Source organism: Arvicola amphibius, chromosome 18 (assembly GCF_903992535.2).
Source record: "Arvicola amphibius chromosome 18, mArvAmp1.2, whole genome shotgun sequence".
Taxonomy (NCBI): Eukaryota; Metazoa; Chordata; class Mammalia; order Rodentia; family Cricetidae; genus Arvicola; species Arvicola amphibius.
In genome coordinates, this window is record NC_052064.1 from 32,428,634 (window position 1) to 32,445,536 (window position 16,903).

At 46.5% G+C, this 16,903-nt stretch overlaps 1 protein-coding gene across 2 annotated transcripts in view; it reads left to right on the forward strand.

Annotated features, from left to right (window-relative positions):
* Cdk15 (cyclin dependent kinase 15) overlaps positions 1 to 16,903 on the forward strand; it is a 79,336-nt gene that overhangs the window by 46,339 nt on the left and 16,094 nt on the right. For both annotated transcript variants that reach the window (XM_038315526.1, XM_038315527.1), the window contains exon 11: positions 14,504 to 14,552. In XM_038315526.1, coding sequence (XP_038171454.1) covers positions 14,504 to 14,552 — 49 coding nt within the window. The remainder of the gene's footprint in view (positions 1 to 14,503; positions 14,553 to 16,903) is intronic.

Genomic DNA, 16,903 nt, shown 5'->3' on the forward strand with positions numbered 1-16,903 from the left:
CCACCACCATCACCATCACCACCACCACCATCACCACCACCACCATCACCACCACTACCACCACCACCACCATCACCACCATCACCACCACCACCATCACCACCACCACCACCACCATCACCATCACCACCACCACCACCATCACCACCACCACCATCACCACCATCACCATCATCACCACCACCACCATCACCACCACCACCATCACCACCACCACCACCACCACCACCACCACCATGACCACCACCCTAATTACCACCATTTATTGTTTGTGTGGGGGGGGGCTGCTTCTGTACTTTTTGAGCACAGGATCTGGAATTCTGGAATTCACTCCGTAGCCTGCGCTGGCCTCAAGCTCGCGGTGACCCTTCTACCTCTGCCTCCCAGCTGGCTCGTGCCACTGCACCCATCTCTCTGTGTCTTGTTGATAGTGTCTGCTCTGACACTGGATGCAGACTCTTGGTGTTGCCGCTCACTTCCCTGAGGATTACTGGTGACTGTTTCTTCGTGTGCTCCTTGGCTGTTTACATTTTTTTTTCTTTTTTAAGAGATATTCTTGCCGGTCATTCTCCCGTTTAGAAAAGCGTGTGCCGCTGAGTTAAATTCCTAGTACGCTCTTCACCCTGCGCGGCTGACGGTGCCTGACCTCTCTGAATACAAATGGACGGTCCAGTCTCCGTCCACTTGCTGCCTTCGCTAGGCCTTGTCTGGATTCTGTCTTGAGGAGCCAGACCGATTCTGACGGGGGTATAAAAAAAAATCACCTGGTGCTGACTCCAAGGAGTCCCAGTGTCCTCCCAGTTCTGGTGAGCAGTGCTTTAGGCTGTGGTTGGCTGTAGCCACTCATACCTGATTAAATCTGCAAGGTGAGAAGGGTGTATCATGTTCGAGACTGCCTCCTTGGCTCCTTCCTTCCTTCCTGTCCTTCCCCATTTCCCGCTTAAGCAAGCAGGGCTGAGAACTCTCCATCCTCCACTTCAAAGGGCCAGTTGTCTTATTTTGATGTGGGCAGATTGAGGAGCAGGCTTTGAAAAATAGCCCCCCCCCTTTTTTTGTTTAATCTTTTCTCCTGGGATGGCTTTCAGAGCTGTATATCCAAGTGTCAGAGAGGGGGTTCTGACGAGCCTGGATTCCCAGACTCTCAGCGGGATCGCCCTCTCACAGAAATATAAAAGTGAAATATTAAAAACCCTGGGACGTGAACCCCATCTGCTGAGTAGCCAGCGCCTTGCCTGCTTGTACCATGGGGGAAGAAAGATCTTGAAAAACGAGGAAGGGAAAAGGGGGCTTTGACTACAAGGTTTACAGAGTTAGTAGAGCATAGTAAGTTCCCCCTCAAAGGAGTGAGTGTTGCTCCGTGCCCCCCTAAAACGCTCAGCCTTTGACTGGGCCACCAGAACTCACCAGCCTCCTTCTGCAAGGCAACCCCCCCTTTTCACATGCTAACCGAGGTGCCTGTGATTGGTTGAACAATAAAGTGGTCACACTTGCTAAAGGACTGGTATCTTTCACACAATTAGCCAAGACACATTCATCAAACTGACGGGGGTGGGGGAGGGGAGAAATTTTGGTGACCCTTCCTCAAGCATCCCGAAGCCATGATAGAATCCTAAAAGAGATTCTTCTGCCCCAGTGTCTAAAGAGATTAAAGCCCCCACTGATGGACTATCTGGGATGCGGTGGGTTTGCAGCCCAGGGGATATCAGAGGCTGAGAGCAAACCAGACGCTCGTCTTGGCTAAGATTTGCTAATACAGACACTAGTGTGAATTTGAGCAGCAGACGCCCGTAGGTGTTTTCACAAAGACTTTGTACCTCCTCCTTCCATTCACAAGAAAATGCACTTCCAGTTTGCTCGAAACCTCAGGCATTCTGGGGCCAACTAAACAGAGGCTGTGCCCACCCACACAGTGTGGGCTTCCCCATCCAGATAGGAATAAAACTTATAGAAGAGGCGAAACACACTCGGTTAAGACAAGGAAGCAACCAGCGCCGTGTTTGTCCGAAGCACTTGGAGAGCAATAAAATGCAGTTCATTCGTGGGGAAAAGGAAATGCTTTGATCACAATGTTTTCTGATTTCTCTTTTCTGAATTCCCTTTGTCTGTATTTTCCAATGGCAACAGACGACACGCTCTTACCTTGGAGATCTGTTTGCTACAACATCTCGTAGGGCTTTTCAGAGAATCAACTAAATATTTAGACGTGGCTCTGTTAAAGTAAACGGAGGCTTGCTCCTCTGGAGGCTGTCCAGGCACCCTCTCATTAGCTGCAGAGATCTTGTGATAAAGAGGGACTTTTTTTCTTCGGCCCACATGATCGCAGCCCAGTTGTGGTTTTTAATCTGTCACTGATTGTTCTGTCCAACTCCTTTTGCTCCCCTGAAAAGGTCTGTCAGGGCTCTGTTTGCTTCCTTAAACACGGTTTTTGAAAGCTCTCACGCTGCGTGAGCTCAAATCCTAGCATTAATGCACTGCTGAGTTCATTTCAGCACACTCAAAAGCGCTGAGTTTAAATCCCTCTCAATTCCATTTGCGGCACCAGAAGACTTTATCCCTTCTCCACTAATGGTTCCAAGTTTACATCTAGATTCTGGGGGTCAAGGACAGGAGAGGATTTAGAAATAACAGTGCGTGACATTAGTCAATGCGTTTGCCAAATTGGCAATTAGTTCCCGATGTGCATGCAAAACACTTTACTCCTGTCTCTTTGATGCCTGTTCCCATAGAGCAGGGAGCGGCGCGTCCACTGAGGGCTTCCGACTTTTAAAGAGATATCTGCTGGAAAGCCCGCCCGGTGGGCCTCGTGAGCTCAGCCGCAGGGAAGCATCCGGGATTACGCTGATTTCCAGTCTCAGGAAAGAACACCTCATTCGGGGAGTTTTTCCGCTGGAGGAACCCAGGGGAAGTCAAAAGGCAAGAAAGCAGCCCCCACAGAAAGCCCCCAGGCACCCCAGTCTGCTCCCAATCGACAAGAGGGGAACCCGGCCTACAGGCCTGTCGGTTTTCGGTACGGCTTGCTTTTGCAACTTTTGACCACTAGGTGGAAGCAAGAAATAACCGAGGCGGATTACTGACAGCAGCTGTCTAGCCAAGTAGTAGTGGAGCCTTTGAATTCTCCTGACTTTAGAACTACTTTGAGATGTTTCCTGTATGTATATGTCTCAGGGCCGGTCATGCACATAGGTGACGTTATACAGACTAAGCATGTTGTAGTTGTATATTTAGGGATATGTATGTGTACATGTATATATGCATATACATACATTATGTATATGTATACACATATATATCTACATATATATGGAGAGAGAGCAAAAGGCAATGCATGGGATGGTTGGAGGAAGGAAAGGGAAGGGCAGTGTGATGTCATTATATTATATTATAATTTCAAACACACACACATACATAAGTGTATTTAGTAAAATAAAGATAGTGTAAGAATCGGCTGCATTTGAAACCACTGTGGGAGTCACGCGGGAGACAAAGACTGGGCTGAAAATGATCCTTGCCCTGAACGGGGTGATAAAGAGCCATTGTGCATTGAACTCAAAGAACTCCGGACAGATTGCCGTGAACTCAGTCTGGCTTTGCCTCTGCTCTGGCGTCAGCTCGACCCCTCGAGTTGTTTGCTGAGAGAGTCAGTCAGTGGCTGAACTCAGAGGGAAGGGGCTAGCTTTGAACCCAAAGTCCAACTTCCTCCATTTATTGTCTGGGAGATCTTGAGGGAATTATTTACTTCCCGTTCTCTGAGCCACAAAATGGAAGCTACCCTGTCTCTTAAAACATGCTCCCTGTGTAGGCAATCTACGTATGTGTACGCATACATGACAATATGTCTATACCGTGCATTACATATTATATACACTACACATAATTGCTAATCTCTGCTACTGCTTGCCTAGGTCATTCATTGTTGGAGAAGGTAGTAAGAAGGAAATTTTCTCCCAGAGAGGCGTTTCCTGGTCAGAAACTTTGCTCCCTTTCTGTTTATCGTGCTGTGTCCCCATCCCCTTCTGTGGCGTGGTGCTGAGAGATTGCTGAACTGCATCTGCCACAAGAGCCTAACTTTTCAGAAAAGAAAAAAAAAAAAAAAAAGACTTACTCCCATCCCCACACCATTCCCATTGTCTCTGTCCCAGCTTCGGCTGCTCAGTGGTTCACCGTGGTACAGACACCATGCGCCGTGGCACCAGGTCTGACTTTTGGGTTTGGCTTCTGTGGGTCTAAATGGTGCCTGATTCCCACATCGTGAGCGCTAACGCTCAGTTTCTAAGCACCTACCGACGTGCGTCTGAGTGCCCCTTTGAGGCTGTACCCATCACTCCCCGCATCTGGATTGCCATCAGACCCCCAACCACCCTGTGCCCACGGAGCCTTTCCCTGGGAGAACCCTTGTTATCCACCCACCACGGAACGCAGTAGGGCGACTAAATCAGCTGTGTTGGCGTCTTGGCGTCTTCGCTGCTTATTCTGCTCAAATATGTCCTAAGAGAAGGTTCTCTAGAATTTTCTAGAGGTCCTTCTAGTCGACTTTTACGCCCGCCCCTTAAGTGGCTCATACTATTAACCAATAGACATCTTACAGATAGTTAGCCGCCTTATCAAAGAGGAGCAATGGAAGCTGTGGCTTTAAGAGGTCTCCGTCCTAGGGTCACCTCGCCAGGAAGCAGTTGGCCCAGCGTTCCCGGAGGCATTGGACCCCAGGGTGGTCCTTATGATGGAATCCCACACTCCTTCATTGCCAAGCTGTAAATATCGTTTGGTAATTAAACAGTACCCCGCTCAGGGGACGAGCTAATCATATACTCTTCCAGGCCCATTTCCTGATAATGATGTCTTTCCACCCAGCCTTGGTTTCTGAAGCTGGGCTTGGCTTCTGGAATGTTCCCTTCCTTGGGACTCCGGCAGCACTCTCTTGCTGCCGCTAATGAAGCCACAGGCACTGGCGGGATCTAAGAGCTCGGACTGGACTCATTATGACATCACTTCAGGGGTGCTGCAGAAAGCTCCTGGGGAGTTTCTATTAACATCTTTATTAACCCGTCCCCCACACCAGTCGGTGAAATTAATTTAGATACACAGCCCACTTTGATCTTCATTAATAGTTTCTTCTAGTTTCCACATTTATTTTTGGTTTTCTCATCTTTTATTTATTTGGTAGCAATTATTAGTTTTTTTTATGGAATGGGGGAAAATGATCTTAAAGTAATTAAGGTTATGAAAATTACAAGTGAAAGCAGGTAAAATATTTCTAGCATAAAACCATGTGTGTATGCACGTGTGTGTGTGTGTATATATATACAATATTTTATTTATTTGTTTTGTTTTTCAAAATAGGGTCTGCTCTGTAACCCTGGGTAGCTTGCTACTCACTCTTTAGCCCAGATTGATCTTGAATTCATAATCCTCCTGCCTCAGCCCCTCAAGTGCTAGAATTACAGGAATATACCACCATGCCCAGATTACAATTTGTATTAATTGTTTTAATGAAATTAAATGTTGTCAAATGTTAAAAAAAAAAATAACAACACAAAGTTAAGTCCTGCCTTATTCCTTCCCAGTTCCAGGAAAGGTCTTAAAAACACTAAACGTCGGGGCTGGAGAAATGGCTCAGTGGTTAAGAGCATTGCCTGCTCTTCCAAAGGTCCTGAGTTCAATTCCCAGCAACCACATGGTGGCTCACAACCATCTGTAATCAGGTCTGGTGCCCTGTTCTGGTCTTCAGGCAGAGAGAATATTGCATACATAATAAATAAATATATTAAAAAAAACACTAAACGTCAAGGGGCAGTGGTGGTGCACGCCTTTAATCCCAGCACTCGGGAGGCAGAGGCAGGTGGATCTCTGTGAGTTCAAGGCCAGCCTGATCTACAAGAGCTAGTTCCAGGACAGGCTCCAAAGCTTCAGAGAAACCCTGTCTCGAAAAACAAGAACAAAAACAAAACAAAACAAAAACACTAAATGTCGTAGAAGTGGTTCAAACCAGAGGTTCCTTTCCCATCCTCATGGCCTAACACCATCTCCTAAAAGACAGAAATTAGACATGCAAATGAGTTTTGCAAGTAAGAGGTGGTACATTTATTTCATTTCTACTTTGTAATCCAAACACTAACTTTTCTCATTCATCCAGCAAGTATTTATTAAAGGTAGGCCTTAGGTCTGAAAAATCAATAACCATAGCATGGATTCTTGCTTTCCAGAAATATCGTCCAGGAAACGGGGAAGCGAGCCAGTTATATGGGAGAGCGTACGGCAGCAGGGTCACCTGGGGGTCTTTAGGAATTCTAGAAAAGGCACTCTTAATTTGAGGTACCTGAGAATGCTTTCCCGAGAAAGAGTATGGACGTAGTCTCTATAAGGATTAGAGAAAGGTGACAGAGGAAGGTTGCTTTTTTCAGGTGAGCAAGAACGGATGTGCCAGACCAAAGCTCCAGATGCTGGGAGCAGGAGGCAGATGGACTCAGCCGGTTGGCATGACGTCTAGAATGTTGGTTCCATGGAGGCTGAAGGGTGGATGGGGCCGTTTGGGAGGTACCTGTCAGTCACTAAGCCTGTGAACAAACAGAGGGCATAGGGCAGTTTCTTAGCAGGAGGTCGATACAGCAGGGATTAATTTATAAAAACAATTGCTTGGGAAACAAAATGCAGAATTGAATTCATGGTAGGTATGCGCAGAGGCAATGGTCTCTAAATCCTAGAAGACAAATTAGGTGTCAGCCCTAGATAGGTTTCAAGGAGTAAGGAGAGGAGGGCACCTCTGAAGACCTTCCAGAAGGAAGTCAGGAAGTTGGAATTAATCAGATCTGAATCGTGAAGGGGAAAAATCTGTCTCAATGGTGGGAGAAAGAGAGGCCCTCTCAGTGGAACAGCCGATAAATGGGGGCCAGGGAGGAACAGATTTCTAAACACTATCTTGAAAGACCCCAATCTAGAAATACAGATTAGGATAGGGCACGCTTAAAGAGGTACGGGAAGCCTAGAGACCGCCGTGGCTGACCCTAACCAGACAAGAAGCAGCTGGCCAAGGACAGGGAAGGGATTCTGGGAGCTAAGAGGGAAGAACCAGAGGGACTCGAGAGGACTAAGAGGTAATCATTAATAACAATGCCACAGAAGTCACATGACCATAGCTGGCTGGGGAATGCCAGGGAGTGGCAAATGTCCAAGGCCGCATCATCAAGTATGATACACACTGAGAAGTTTGATCAAGCTCAAACTGTCATTTGTGGGAGTGGATAGACAATAGCCAGAATCCTGACCCCCCCAAAGTATGGGGAGAGCCCTGACTACCAGGATTTCTTTGTGGGTTTCCAAGCCCAGGCGCCAGGCCTGGCTTCCCCTTCTTCCCCTTAGGAACAGACCTCAGAGGGTGGGGTCACTTTACAGTCCCAGAAGGTGTTGTTGCGGGGTTACGTGAAAGACCTACGAACTGGAGTGTGTGCCTCAAATGCCTGGGAGCCTCATTCACGTGTGCTCTGACTTTTAGAGCCTTTGAAGGTGTCTCCTCCCAGAGATCCCCGAAGCCTGATAAAAAGTCCTGGGGTCAAACGCTAAGCAAGTTTCCATGCCAGCTCCAGGAGGAAGAGTGAAACCCACAGCCCGCAGCCTGAGGATGTGGGGGAGGGGGTATCCAGGACGGGTGAGCAGGACAGGTGGAGGAGAGAGAACTACAGATTTTTACAGCGTACTCTGAACATTGCTACTTGAGATAGCGACATCAGGCTAGCAGTATTATCAACTATATAAATACGTGATATCTCAAGAATGCATTGTGTTCAGGAAATTCCAGGGGTGCAGTTCAGTAGACTGCACTCTAAGATAACCTTAGGGTGACCGCGGCAAGGCTCTAGGAACCAGAAAAGGTTTTACCCTGAGCAGAGGCTCAAAACAAGCAAGCGATGTTTTATCAATTGATCAACCAACAAATCTCTAGCGACTAAAGGTTGTGAAATGAGTTTCTATTAAACATTGATGAGAAAGCAAACAGCCGCTCCGCCCGCGTTTAAATCCAACTTCATTTGGAAGCTTAAACCTTCGACTTTTCCAGCTCACTTTTTGGAAACCAGGCATTGCTTTCCTGAGCTTGGATTCCAACTGAACTCAAACAAGAGCTTGCTCTCTTAAGAAAGCTGCTAAGAAAGGAGGTGGAGGAAGAGCTGTCCTAATGATTTACTTCATCTTTGGAAGGAGAAGGGAAGCATGCCGCCTCTAGACCTGTTATTTTTAGAAGCCAGTGAAGCCAGAGAAACAGGCCCTCTTAAAATGGTGCTGTGTACGATGCCTGTGTGTCTATGAACCTTTCTCTCATTGATTGCTCGGGACTTAATGGGAAAAATCAATGGCAGAAAGACGAGGTCATCCAGCACGTGAGCATCTGCGTCCAAGTGGGAGGGTAGGTCACCAACAGGCCGTGGACTTGGCTTTGCTGCCCAGCGGCTCCCCAGCTGACCCCGGCTGCTTTGCTGATGTAGCCATGGAATCGATGTGGGAGGAGTCATTTGTGCAGAACCAGAGAGTTCAAGTTCAAAATGTCTCCGTCCTGGGGTCCAAGGGCATCCATTTTAGAATTCCTGGGAGCCCCTTTTGCCCTGGTCACAATCTCTCTTTCTTGTTTTGAAAGAAACTTTCTAAGCAGGATTGTGAGGTTGCCTTCTGCAACCTTGCTGTACCCTGACTAACGGAATCCTCACTACGGCCTCTCTTGAATTGCCGTAGCCGAGGAAGTGAAGCTCAGGGAAGCATGTCCAGGTACTGGCAAGAGCTAGACCCTGCTTTCTTGGCTAGATCAGCAGTCCTCCAATCAGCCTCACTGGAAACATCTGGAGCCTATTAAAGACATAATAGCAGCACAACAACCAACCAGTGCGTGACCCGTCCCAGGACTGCTAAAGCAGACTCTCTAGGAGGTGGAACCAGGCTGCTTCCTTTTATAAGGTCTGCAGGTGAGGCTGCCCTACCCTGCTGGACCCTGACTCCTCTCCCAAAGGAACAAAAGGTTCAAGAGCAAAAGGAGGAAGGGGAGGAAAGGCAAGGAGACCAACAGCTTTTCGAGTCTGAATTACATGCCAGAGGCCTTATCTAATCTTTCCGGAAACTAAAAATGATTCCCGTTTACAGTTCTGGAAACTTTCTGTTGCTTCACTGGACACATTGAGCAATCCCCACTCCCCACCCTCAAGTCCCACAGCCCCTGAGTGGCAGAGAGATTTGAACTGGGATTTTGTGGTCATGTTGCTAAGCCACACAGTAAAGAAACAGACCTAGACCGGGAGAGATGGCTCAAGGGTTAAGAGCACTGACTGCTCTTCCAGAGGACCTGAGTTAGATTCCCAGCATCCACACGGCAGCTCACAACTGTCTGTAACTCCCTTTGCAGGGGATCCGATGCCCTTTTCTGGCCTTTGTGAGCACCAGTCATGCACACACAGTACACATACATACATGCAAGCAAAACACTCCTTTACATAAAATAAAAAAATAAAATAAAATAAACCCTCTGGGGCAGTGGGATGGCTCAGCAGATAAAACCAACCCGAGTTCAATCCCCAGACCTGGTGGAGGGAGAGAAGTAGCTCCCAAAAGTTGCTCTTTGATCGCCACACATGCATCATGATGTGCACACACAAATACATATACACATTTACAAACACACATACATACAGATACATACATACACACATACACACACCTACATACACATACACACATAAACATACATACACACATGCACGTATACACATGCACACATGCACGTATACACATGCACACATGCATATACATACACATACATGCATGCGCATACATGCATACACACACACATACACATACACACATTCACATACAAACCAAAAAACAAAAATAAAAACAACACCTCTTAACACTGAGCACACAAAACAAATCAAGGCGGAGGTGTAAGAGCGAGAGCCACAATTTCAGTGGATGGAAACAGGCCCAGGTGTCCAAAGAGAACACCAGGCCAGAGACGGCTGAGAGGAGGGGAGGGAGAGAAAGGGCCCCTGGGGAAGGAAAGAGGCTGAGGAGTGAACGGCCCAAGTCTCACAACGCATACAGCAGACACCATAACTGGGGGTCACCATGGTGACGGTTTAGACCCTGCCTCCTCCCCTGCCACCACGTTCCCCATCTGCCATGATGACCATGAACTCAAGCCCTCTGAAATCGTAAGCCCCCAGTAAACTCTCCTATAGGTTGCCTTGGTCACTGTGGCTTAGCACACCAATAGCAAAGCAGCTAAGATCACGTGGTTGAAATAACTCACCGGAAATCTCAATGACTTTGTTCTGTTGCCTGGAACCTGGGGTGTGATGGAACAAGGAACCATTTTCTCCCTTCCTGTCTTCCTTCCTTCCTTCCATTCCCATCCTTCCTTCCCTCTTTTCCTTCCTTCCTTCCTTCCTTCCTTCCTTCCTTCCTTCCTTCCTTCCTGTCTTCCTTCCTTTCTATTTATTTATTTTTTTCTGGGGAGAATAACAAACAGGTGGCAGGAAGTAGTTTGTAAATAAACACTATAGTCAAGACTCCAGATAGTCCCGTTTTCATCAGATATTTTGGGTGCAGGCGCAGCCTAGTAAATGGAATAACCTGACACATAAGTGACCCCTTGGTTCCCCTGCCAGGACCCCTAAAGTCCTGGCTGCAGGATCCCATTTGATCGCGCCTGATCTTGGGAACTCAGTTTCAAGAGCTTTCTTTAATCACTCTTACAACTCAGCACTATAAATGAACTTGTAATTGGACTTATTCTTGACATTAAAACTGCTACTGCCATCCCTTGGACGCCTCAGGACCTGAGTGCATCGCTTAACACGGCGTAAGTGCTGTGTGAACAATTGTTGGAGTATGTTGTTTAGCATTTCCTAATAATGATAAAAGTCTGAATGTGTTCACAACAATTGCCCTAGCGATTTACTTTTTAATTTGCTGTTTGAGACAAGAGTCTCACTAGGTAGCCCAGGCTGGCCCTGAATTATGTCAATCTCCTGTCTCAGGATTATAGGTTTGAGCCACTACGTCTGGCCCAGCAGTTAAAAATTATGTACATTTTTAATTCATCATTGATTGAATTCATGGGGAATTTTGTGGGTAGGAGCCTTCAGATATGGAAGGCTAACTGCATATGCTTTTTATTTAATCTTTTTTTTTTTTTGAGAAAATAAAGCCAGGTGTGGTGGTGCCCACCTTTAACCCCAGCACTCAGGAGGCAGAGGCAGAGGCAGAGGCAGGCGGATTTCTGTGAGTCTGAGGTCAGCCTGGTCTACAGAGTGAGTTCCAGGACAGCCAGGACTGCACAGAGAAACCCTGTCTAGAAAAATCAATGGTGTGTGTGTGTGTGTGTGTGTGTGTAGGGGGCGGGCATATAAATGTGAAGAAAGAGTGAACCTCTCTAACCCCAGTCACTTACAAGAAGTCTACTATGTCCTTCTGTGTACCTACCAACAGGCACATGCCAGGGTTATCCAACTGCTGTCTGCCTAAGGATGATGAAATTCTTAGCCAAGACACACAGTCTTGGTCTATTACGTTTATACAGAACCTGGGAGAGGAGATTTTAAAAACTGAAACAATCATACTTTAGGTCCAAGAAAAAGGAAGGGCCAGAGATACCATTTTAAATTAGACTTGAAGTGCCTGTCCTTAGCCTGGATCAGAAGTTGGAGGCTCGTCTGAGCTCCTTGTCTCGAGACAGAAAAGAGGAAGTGATGAGAAGCATCAGTTGACATCATCCGGTTTGTCTTGTGGTCCGTACATCCATGAGGGCTTTCAATCACTGTTTCTCAGCTTGCTTGTTTGTCTGGGTCCCGTAGGTCATCCAAACCAGCCTAGAACTTTCCATGTTCCTGCTCCTGCCTGCCAAGTGCAGGGACCGTAGGTAGGTGCCCACACCTAGAAGTCAATTATTAGTTCTTATTTGTTTGTTTGTTGAAACAGAGTCACCCTATATAGCCCTTGAACTTGGAGTGATCCTCCTGTCTCTGCCTCCTCCCAGAAGCGAGGAGAGCTAGGTGCTAACTCAGCCAACTTGAATTATTTCTAAAATTAAAAACTCCCCTTTCATTTTGGTTATAGTTGGGGTTGATACAAATGTCAGAACAAAGAAATTTGTGCATCCAAATATAAGTAGTATAGCATGCTCCAAGTAACATTCTATTTTTACCGAGCATCTTAGAATTTTAAAGCTTTAAAAAGATTTTTTTTAAAGTTGATTGTATTTTTTAAATTGTGTTGGGGGAATAATATGATTTTGTATTTTTTTAATTGTGTGTTTGTTGGGGGAGTAATGTGATTTTGTATTTTTTAATTGTGTGTTTGTTGGGGAAATAATGTGATTTTGTATCTTTTCAATTGTGTGTTTGTTGGGGGGAATAATGTGCTCATGGGTGCAGGTGTCTCTGACGGCCAGAAGAGGGCGCTAGACCCCCTGGTCTGGAGTCACAGGCACATGAGCTGTCTGGTCAGATCTCGCTTAACCTCTGAGCCATCCTGCCATCCCTAAAGATTTGCTTTTGTTATTTTGTGATTATGCAGGTATGTGTACGTTCGCGTGTTTAGGTGTCTCAGGGGTTCAGTGCCCAGCACCCGCCCTGGATGACTCACAAAGACTTGTTAACTCCAGCTCCAAGGGATCCAATGGGTCACCCGGTACATGTGCTGGGCACTGAACTCGGGTCCTCTGCAAAGGCTGCAATCACTCTTAACTGCTGAGCCATCTCTCTAGTGCTATCCCTTAGAAAATTTTATTTATTTGTGTGTGTGTGTGTGTGTTTGCACATGTGCGGAGGTCAAAGGGCACCTTTTGGGGAGTGGGTTTGGCTTTCCTCCTTCCTAGGCCAGGGACTCTCTGTTTCTGATGCCCTGTATACCCCAGGTTAGCTGGCCTGATAGCTTCTAAACCATTCTCCTGCCTCTGCTTTCCATCTTGCTGCAGGGCTGCCAGGATTACAGATGTGTACCACATCTATCTGTGACATGAATCCTTGGATAGAACATGAGCTGTCAGGCTTGCCTTTACCCGCCAAGGCATCTTCGGCTTGGCTCTGAATTATCTGAGCCAAGATTTGCTTCTATTGTCTCATGAATAGCGCATAAAATTATACATCCCTCCCCCTTACTTAAAAAAAAATTCTCAGGTTTGTTTGTTTTTAAGGTTTGTTTTTATTTTTTAATTATGTGTCTGTGTGTATCTATGTGTGGGTGTGTGCACATGAGTCCAGGTGCCTGCAGAGGCCAGAGGTATCAGATCGCCCCTGAGTTACCCTTACAGGAGGTTGACAGCCACCTGCTGTGGGCCTTGGGAGTCCAACGCGGGTCCTTTGAAAGATCAGTAGCCACGTCTAACGACCCAGTCTTCCTTTTAGTCCCCATATTTGAGTTTCGAGACTTTGCCCCATCTGTTGTTACATGTTTTGTTGTTGTTGTGATAATGGTGGTGGTAGCTGATTTCATTTCTGTTCGTTTGTTTGACACACGGACTCACTCTGTAGCACAGCCGCCTTCAAATTCATGGCAGTCCTCCTGCTTCAACCTGTCCAGTGTTCTGTGAAGCCGTCATGCCCAGCTGACTGGACTACTTTCCTCTGTGTGTGCGTGCGCGCGAGTGTGTGGGGGTGTGTGTGTGTGTGCACGTGCACTTGTGTGCCCCTATGTGTATGCATTTGTGCATGTGTGTGTGCTTGTACGTGTGTGTGCATGCGCGCTTGTGTACGTCCGTGTGTATGCGTTTGTGCATATTGTGCATGTGTGCTTGTGTGTGCGTGTGTTTGCATGTGTGCGCACTCGTGTGCATGCATCTGTGTATGTGTGCATGTCTTTTTATTTTCCGAGGTGAACTGTAAGCTCCGGAAGGGTAAGGGAGTTCCTTTTAATTTCTTGTATTCTCTAGCCCTTGGCACACACTCTACACACAATATGTTATATGTCTGTTAATTCAAGTGACAATTTTAGCCACATTGGTTTGTGAAAGCTGCCATACTAAACAACCACAAGCTGAGACCCTCAAATAACAGAAATGCCGCGTTGCCTGCTCCAGTCTGGGAGTCTGCAAGGTCTTTCTAAGGACGGAGGCAGAACCTCTCCAGGAGTCTACCCTTGGCTTGGAGATAGCTATTCTCATATTGCATTGTGTCAGCTTCTGTAATAGATCGCTTTTCCTCCAAATGTTCCCTTTTCATGAGGATACCATAATTCTATTAGGACCCACCCTAACTAGAATGTTACATGGGCTCCCTTTCCACACAACGTCCTATTGTATGACACTCCGTGTTAGGACTTTAACACAGGAATCTGGAGGACACAAAATTCATACTTAATAGTAGCTTTCGGCGACGCATAAATGTTCCGAGAGGAGACCTTAAAAGTCAGTTTGCCTGATTCTAGAACCCTCTTTTACTCCAAGCCAAGAAGAGTATTTGGAATTTTAATAATACTTCTGGCAACCGATTGGCGGGTTGTTCTCGGCTTTAATGCTTCTCTGTGTGCTCTGCAGAATGGTTCCCGCTGCTTAAGCCTCAGAGACTGCAGATTGTGTGGAGCAGGTAAGCACTCGCTCTCTTTCCTGTAGAGGCAGAGAAGAGAGAGGCTTCTCTGTACCTCAGCGCACTGCGCGCCAGCCCCCAGCACCTCCGTCTGAGCCCCAGAAAGATGCCTCTGGGGAAAGCCAGCCCCCCTGGGAGGGTGTTAGTTTTTCTTTATGAACCATTTTACTTTCAGTGAGTTTGGTCATTAAAACTGTTCTGTGCCCCTCAGCCATGCCCTGGGCCCTGAGAGCAGGAGTGTTGGCCTCCAAGAAAACCTAGTGGGTTTATTATTCTCTGACAGACAGAAACCAAATAACATCACTGAGTGGCCGTTGGAGGGGGAGCTTGATTCATGGAGGTCATGCTTTCCCAGGCCCTCTCAACATGGTCTCAGCTCAGACCAGGGCAGCTTTCAACAAATCCCTAGTTTCTTTTGCAAAGTAAAACAGATAATAGAGACATTCCGGGAATAACTAGCTAACTATGCCGAGCCAGGCAGCTTCTGGGCGAAGAAGAACTCAGTGTTTTCGGACAATGACCAATCACAATAACCAGCATTATTTGATCTGAGAGTAATTAGCAGAGGCTCTGTTCTTTTTTCTTTTCTTTTTTTTTTTTTTTTTTTTTTTTTTTTTTTTTGCTCCAGTGAGGAGGCAAAAAAGGCAGCGAGGGAAACATCAGAGGCCGGGGGAAAGGAGCTCGGATGTCAAAGAAAAACACTCTCGCAGGTGGGGAGAGCTAAGAGTTTCCCAGCCAAGATCCCAACTGAACCCTGGAATGCTGGTCTTTGAATATGGAGAGTGGTTTAATCTAACCAAATGTGGCTTGATTATCCCAAACGTAGAATTTTTTGTATGCTTTTAAAAGTTTAAAGTGAAAAACGGGGTACAAAGAATAAACATAGAGCCACAGACTACCAGGGGATCTCTTATTGCAAAACGCAAGGCCCCCGAAGTGCCCACATGTTCTGTATCCAAAGCCCAGAATGCCTTAAAACCCCATTGTTTTACGAGGCATGATCCCAGGAGCTGTTGTTTGTAATAGCCCTTGGGGTGTGCAAACTGCAGTCACAATTATGCTGAGCAAACACAACAGACTGTCGATTGATCGAGTTATCGTGACGTTTTATCTTAATTTTTTTTGTTTGTTTGCTGTTTTGTTGTTGCTGTTGTTTGAATCAAGGTTTCTCTGTGTAGCCCTGGCTATCCCGGAACTCGCTCTGTAGACCAGGCTGAGCTCAAACTCAGAGATCCATCTGCCTCTGCCTCCCAAGTGCTGAGATTAAAGGCGTGAGCCACCACACCCAGCCAAGTTATCTTTACTGAAAGCCATTTAATTGAGTGGCATTGGCAGATAAAAATAGCAAATAAAAACACACTATTTTTTATTTCATTGTTTTTAGGTTTAGGTATCACTGACTTTAAGGTATTCATTCAGAAACTATGTCAAAGCTGGCAGGAATTTTGATCTAACCTTGAGTGCTCCTTGGAGTCCCTAGAATATCAATGACGTGTTTTTGAGACCCTAAGTAGGAGTTGGGTCAGCTCCATTTTCTAAGCGGGGTAGTGCCATTTTTCATTGTCTCAACTTTAAGATTGAAATCAATTTAATCTTGCTAAAACACTAACAGCAAAAAGTACAGCCATCCTCTTGTGGACACGTTGGCCCCCTAACCCTAGCCTAGAGATACTTGGATCTCCATGCTGCTCCATAGCTCCCCTCCCTTCCAAGACTGACTTTTTAAAAATACTTCAAACCACAAAGCGGCTTAATACTCTATGCTGCTGCGGTTGCCGCCGTCACAATTCTGCCACCGGCTTCCCGCTGCCACATATCCTTCCCCGTCTCTTTCTTTTAGCTCTGAGCAGGACAAGAATTCTCTGTGTCACATGACTCTCCTGGCCACAAGTCGCCTACTGTCTCTGACCATTCCTGCACTTCTGGCCTTTGCTCAGACTTGCCTTTTCTCTGCTTGGTTCCTGGAGCAAGAAGTAATACCTGGAGCATTGCTAATCCAGTCTCCATTAGCCGTGTACAGCTCTTACACGGAAACTGCTCCAAACTGAACGTAAAGTCCAGTTGTTCAGTGACACTACCCATATTCTTTTTTTTTTTTTTAGATTTTATTTATTTATTATGTACACAGTGTTCAGCCTCCATGTATGCCCTCAGGCCAGAAGAGGGCACCAGATCTCATTACAGATGGTTGTGAGCCACCATGTGGTTGCTGGGAATCGAACTCAGGACCTCCGGAAGAGCAGTCAGTGCTCTTAACCTCTGAGCCATCTCTCTAGCCCCACTACCCATATTCTTAGGGCTCAGCAACCACGTAGGGACAGTGACTACCGTATCGGACTGAGTAAAAAATA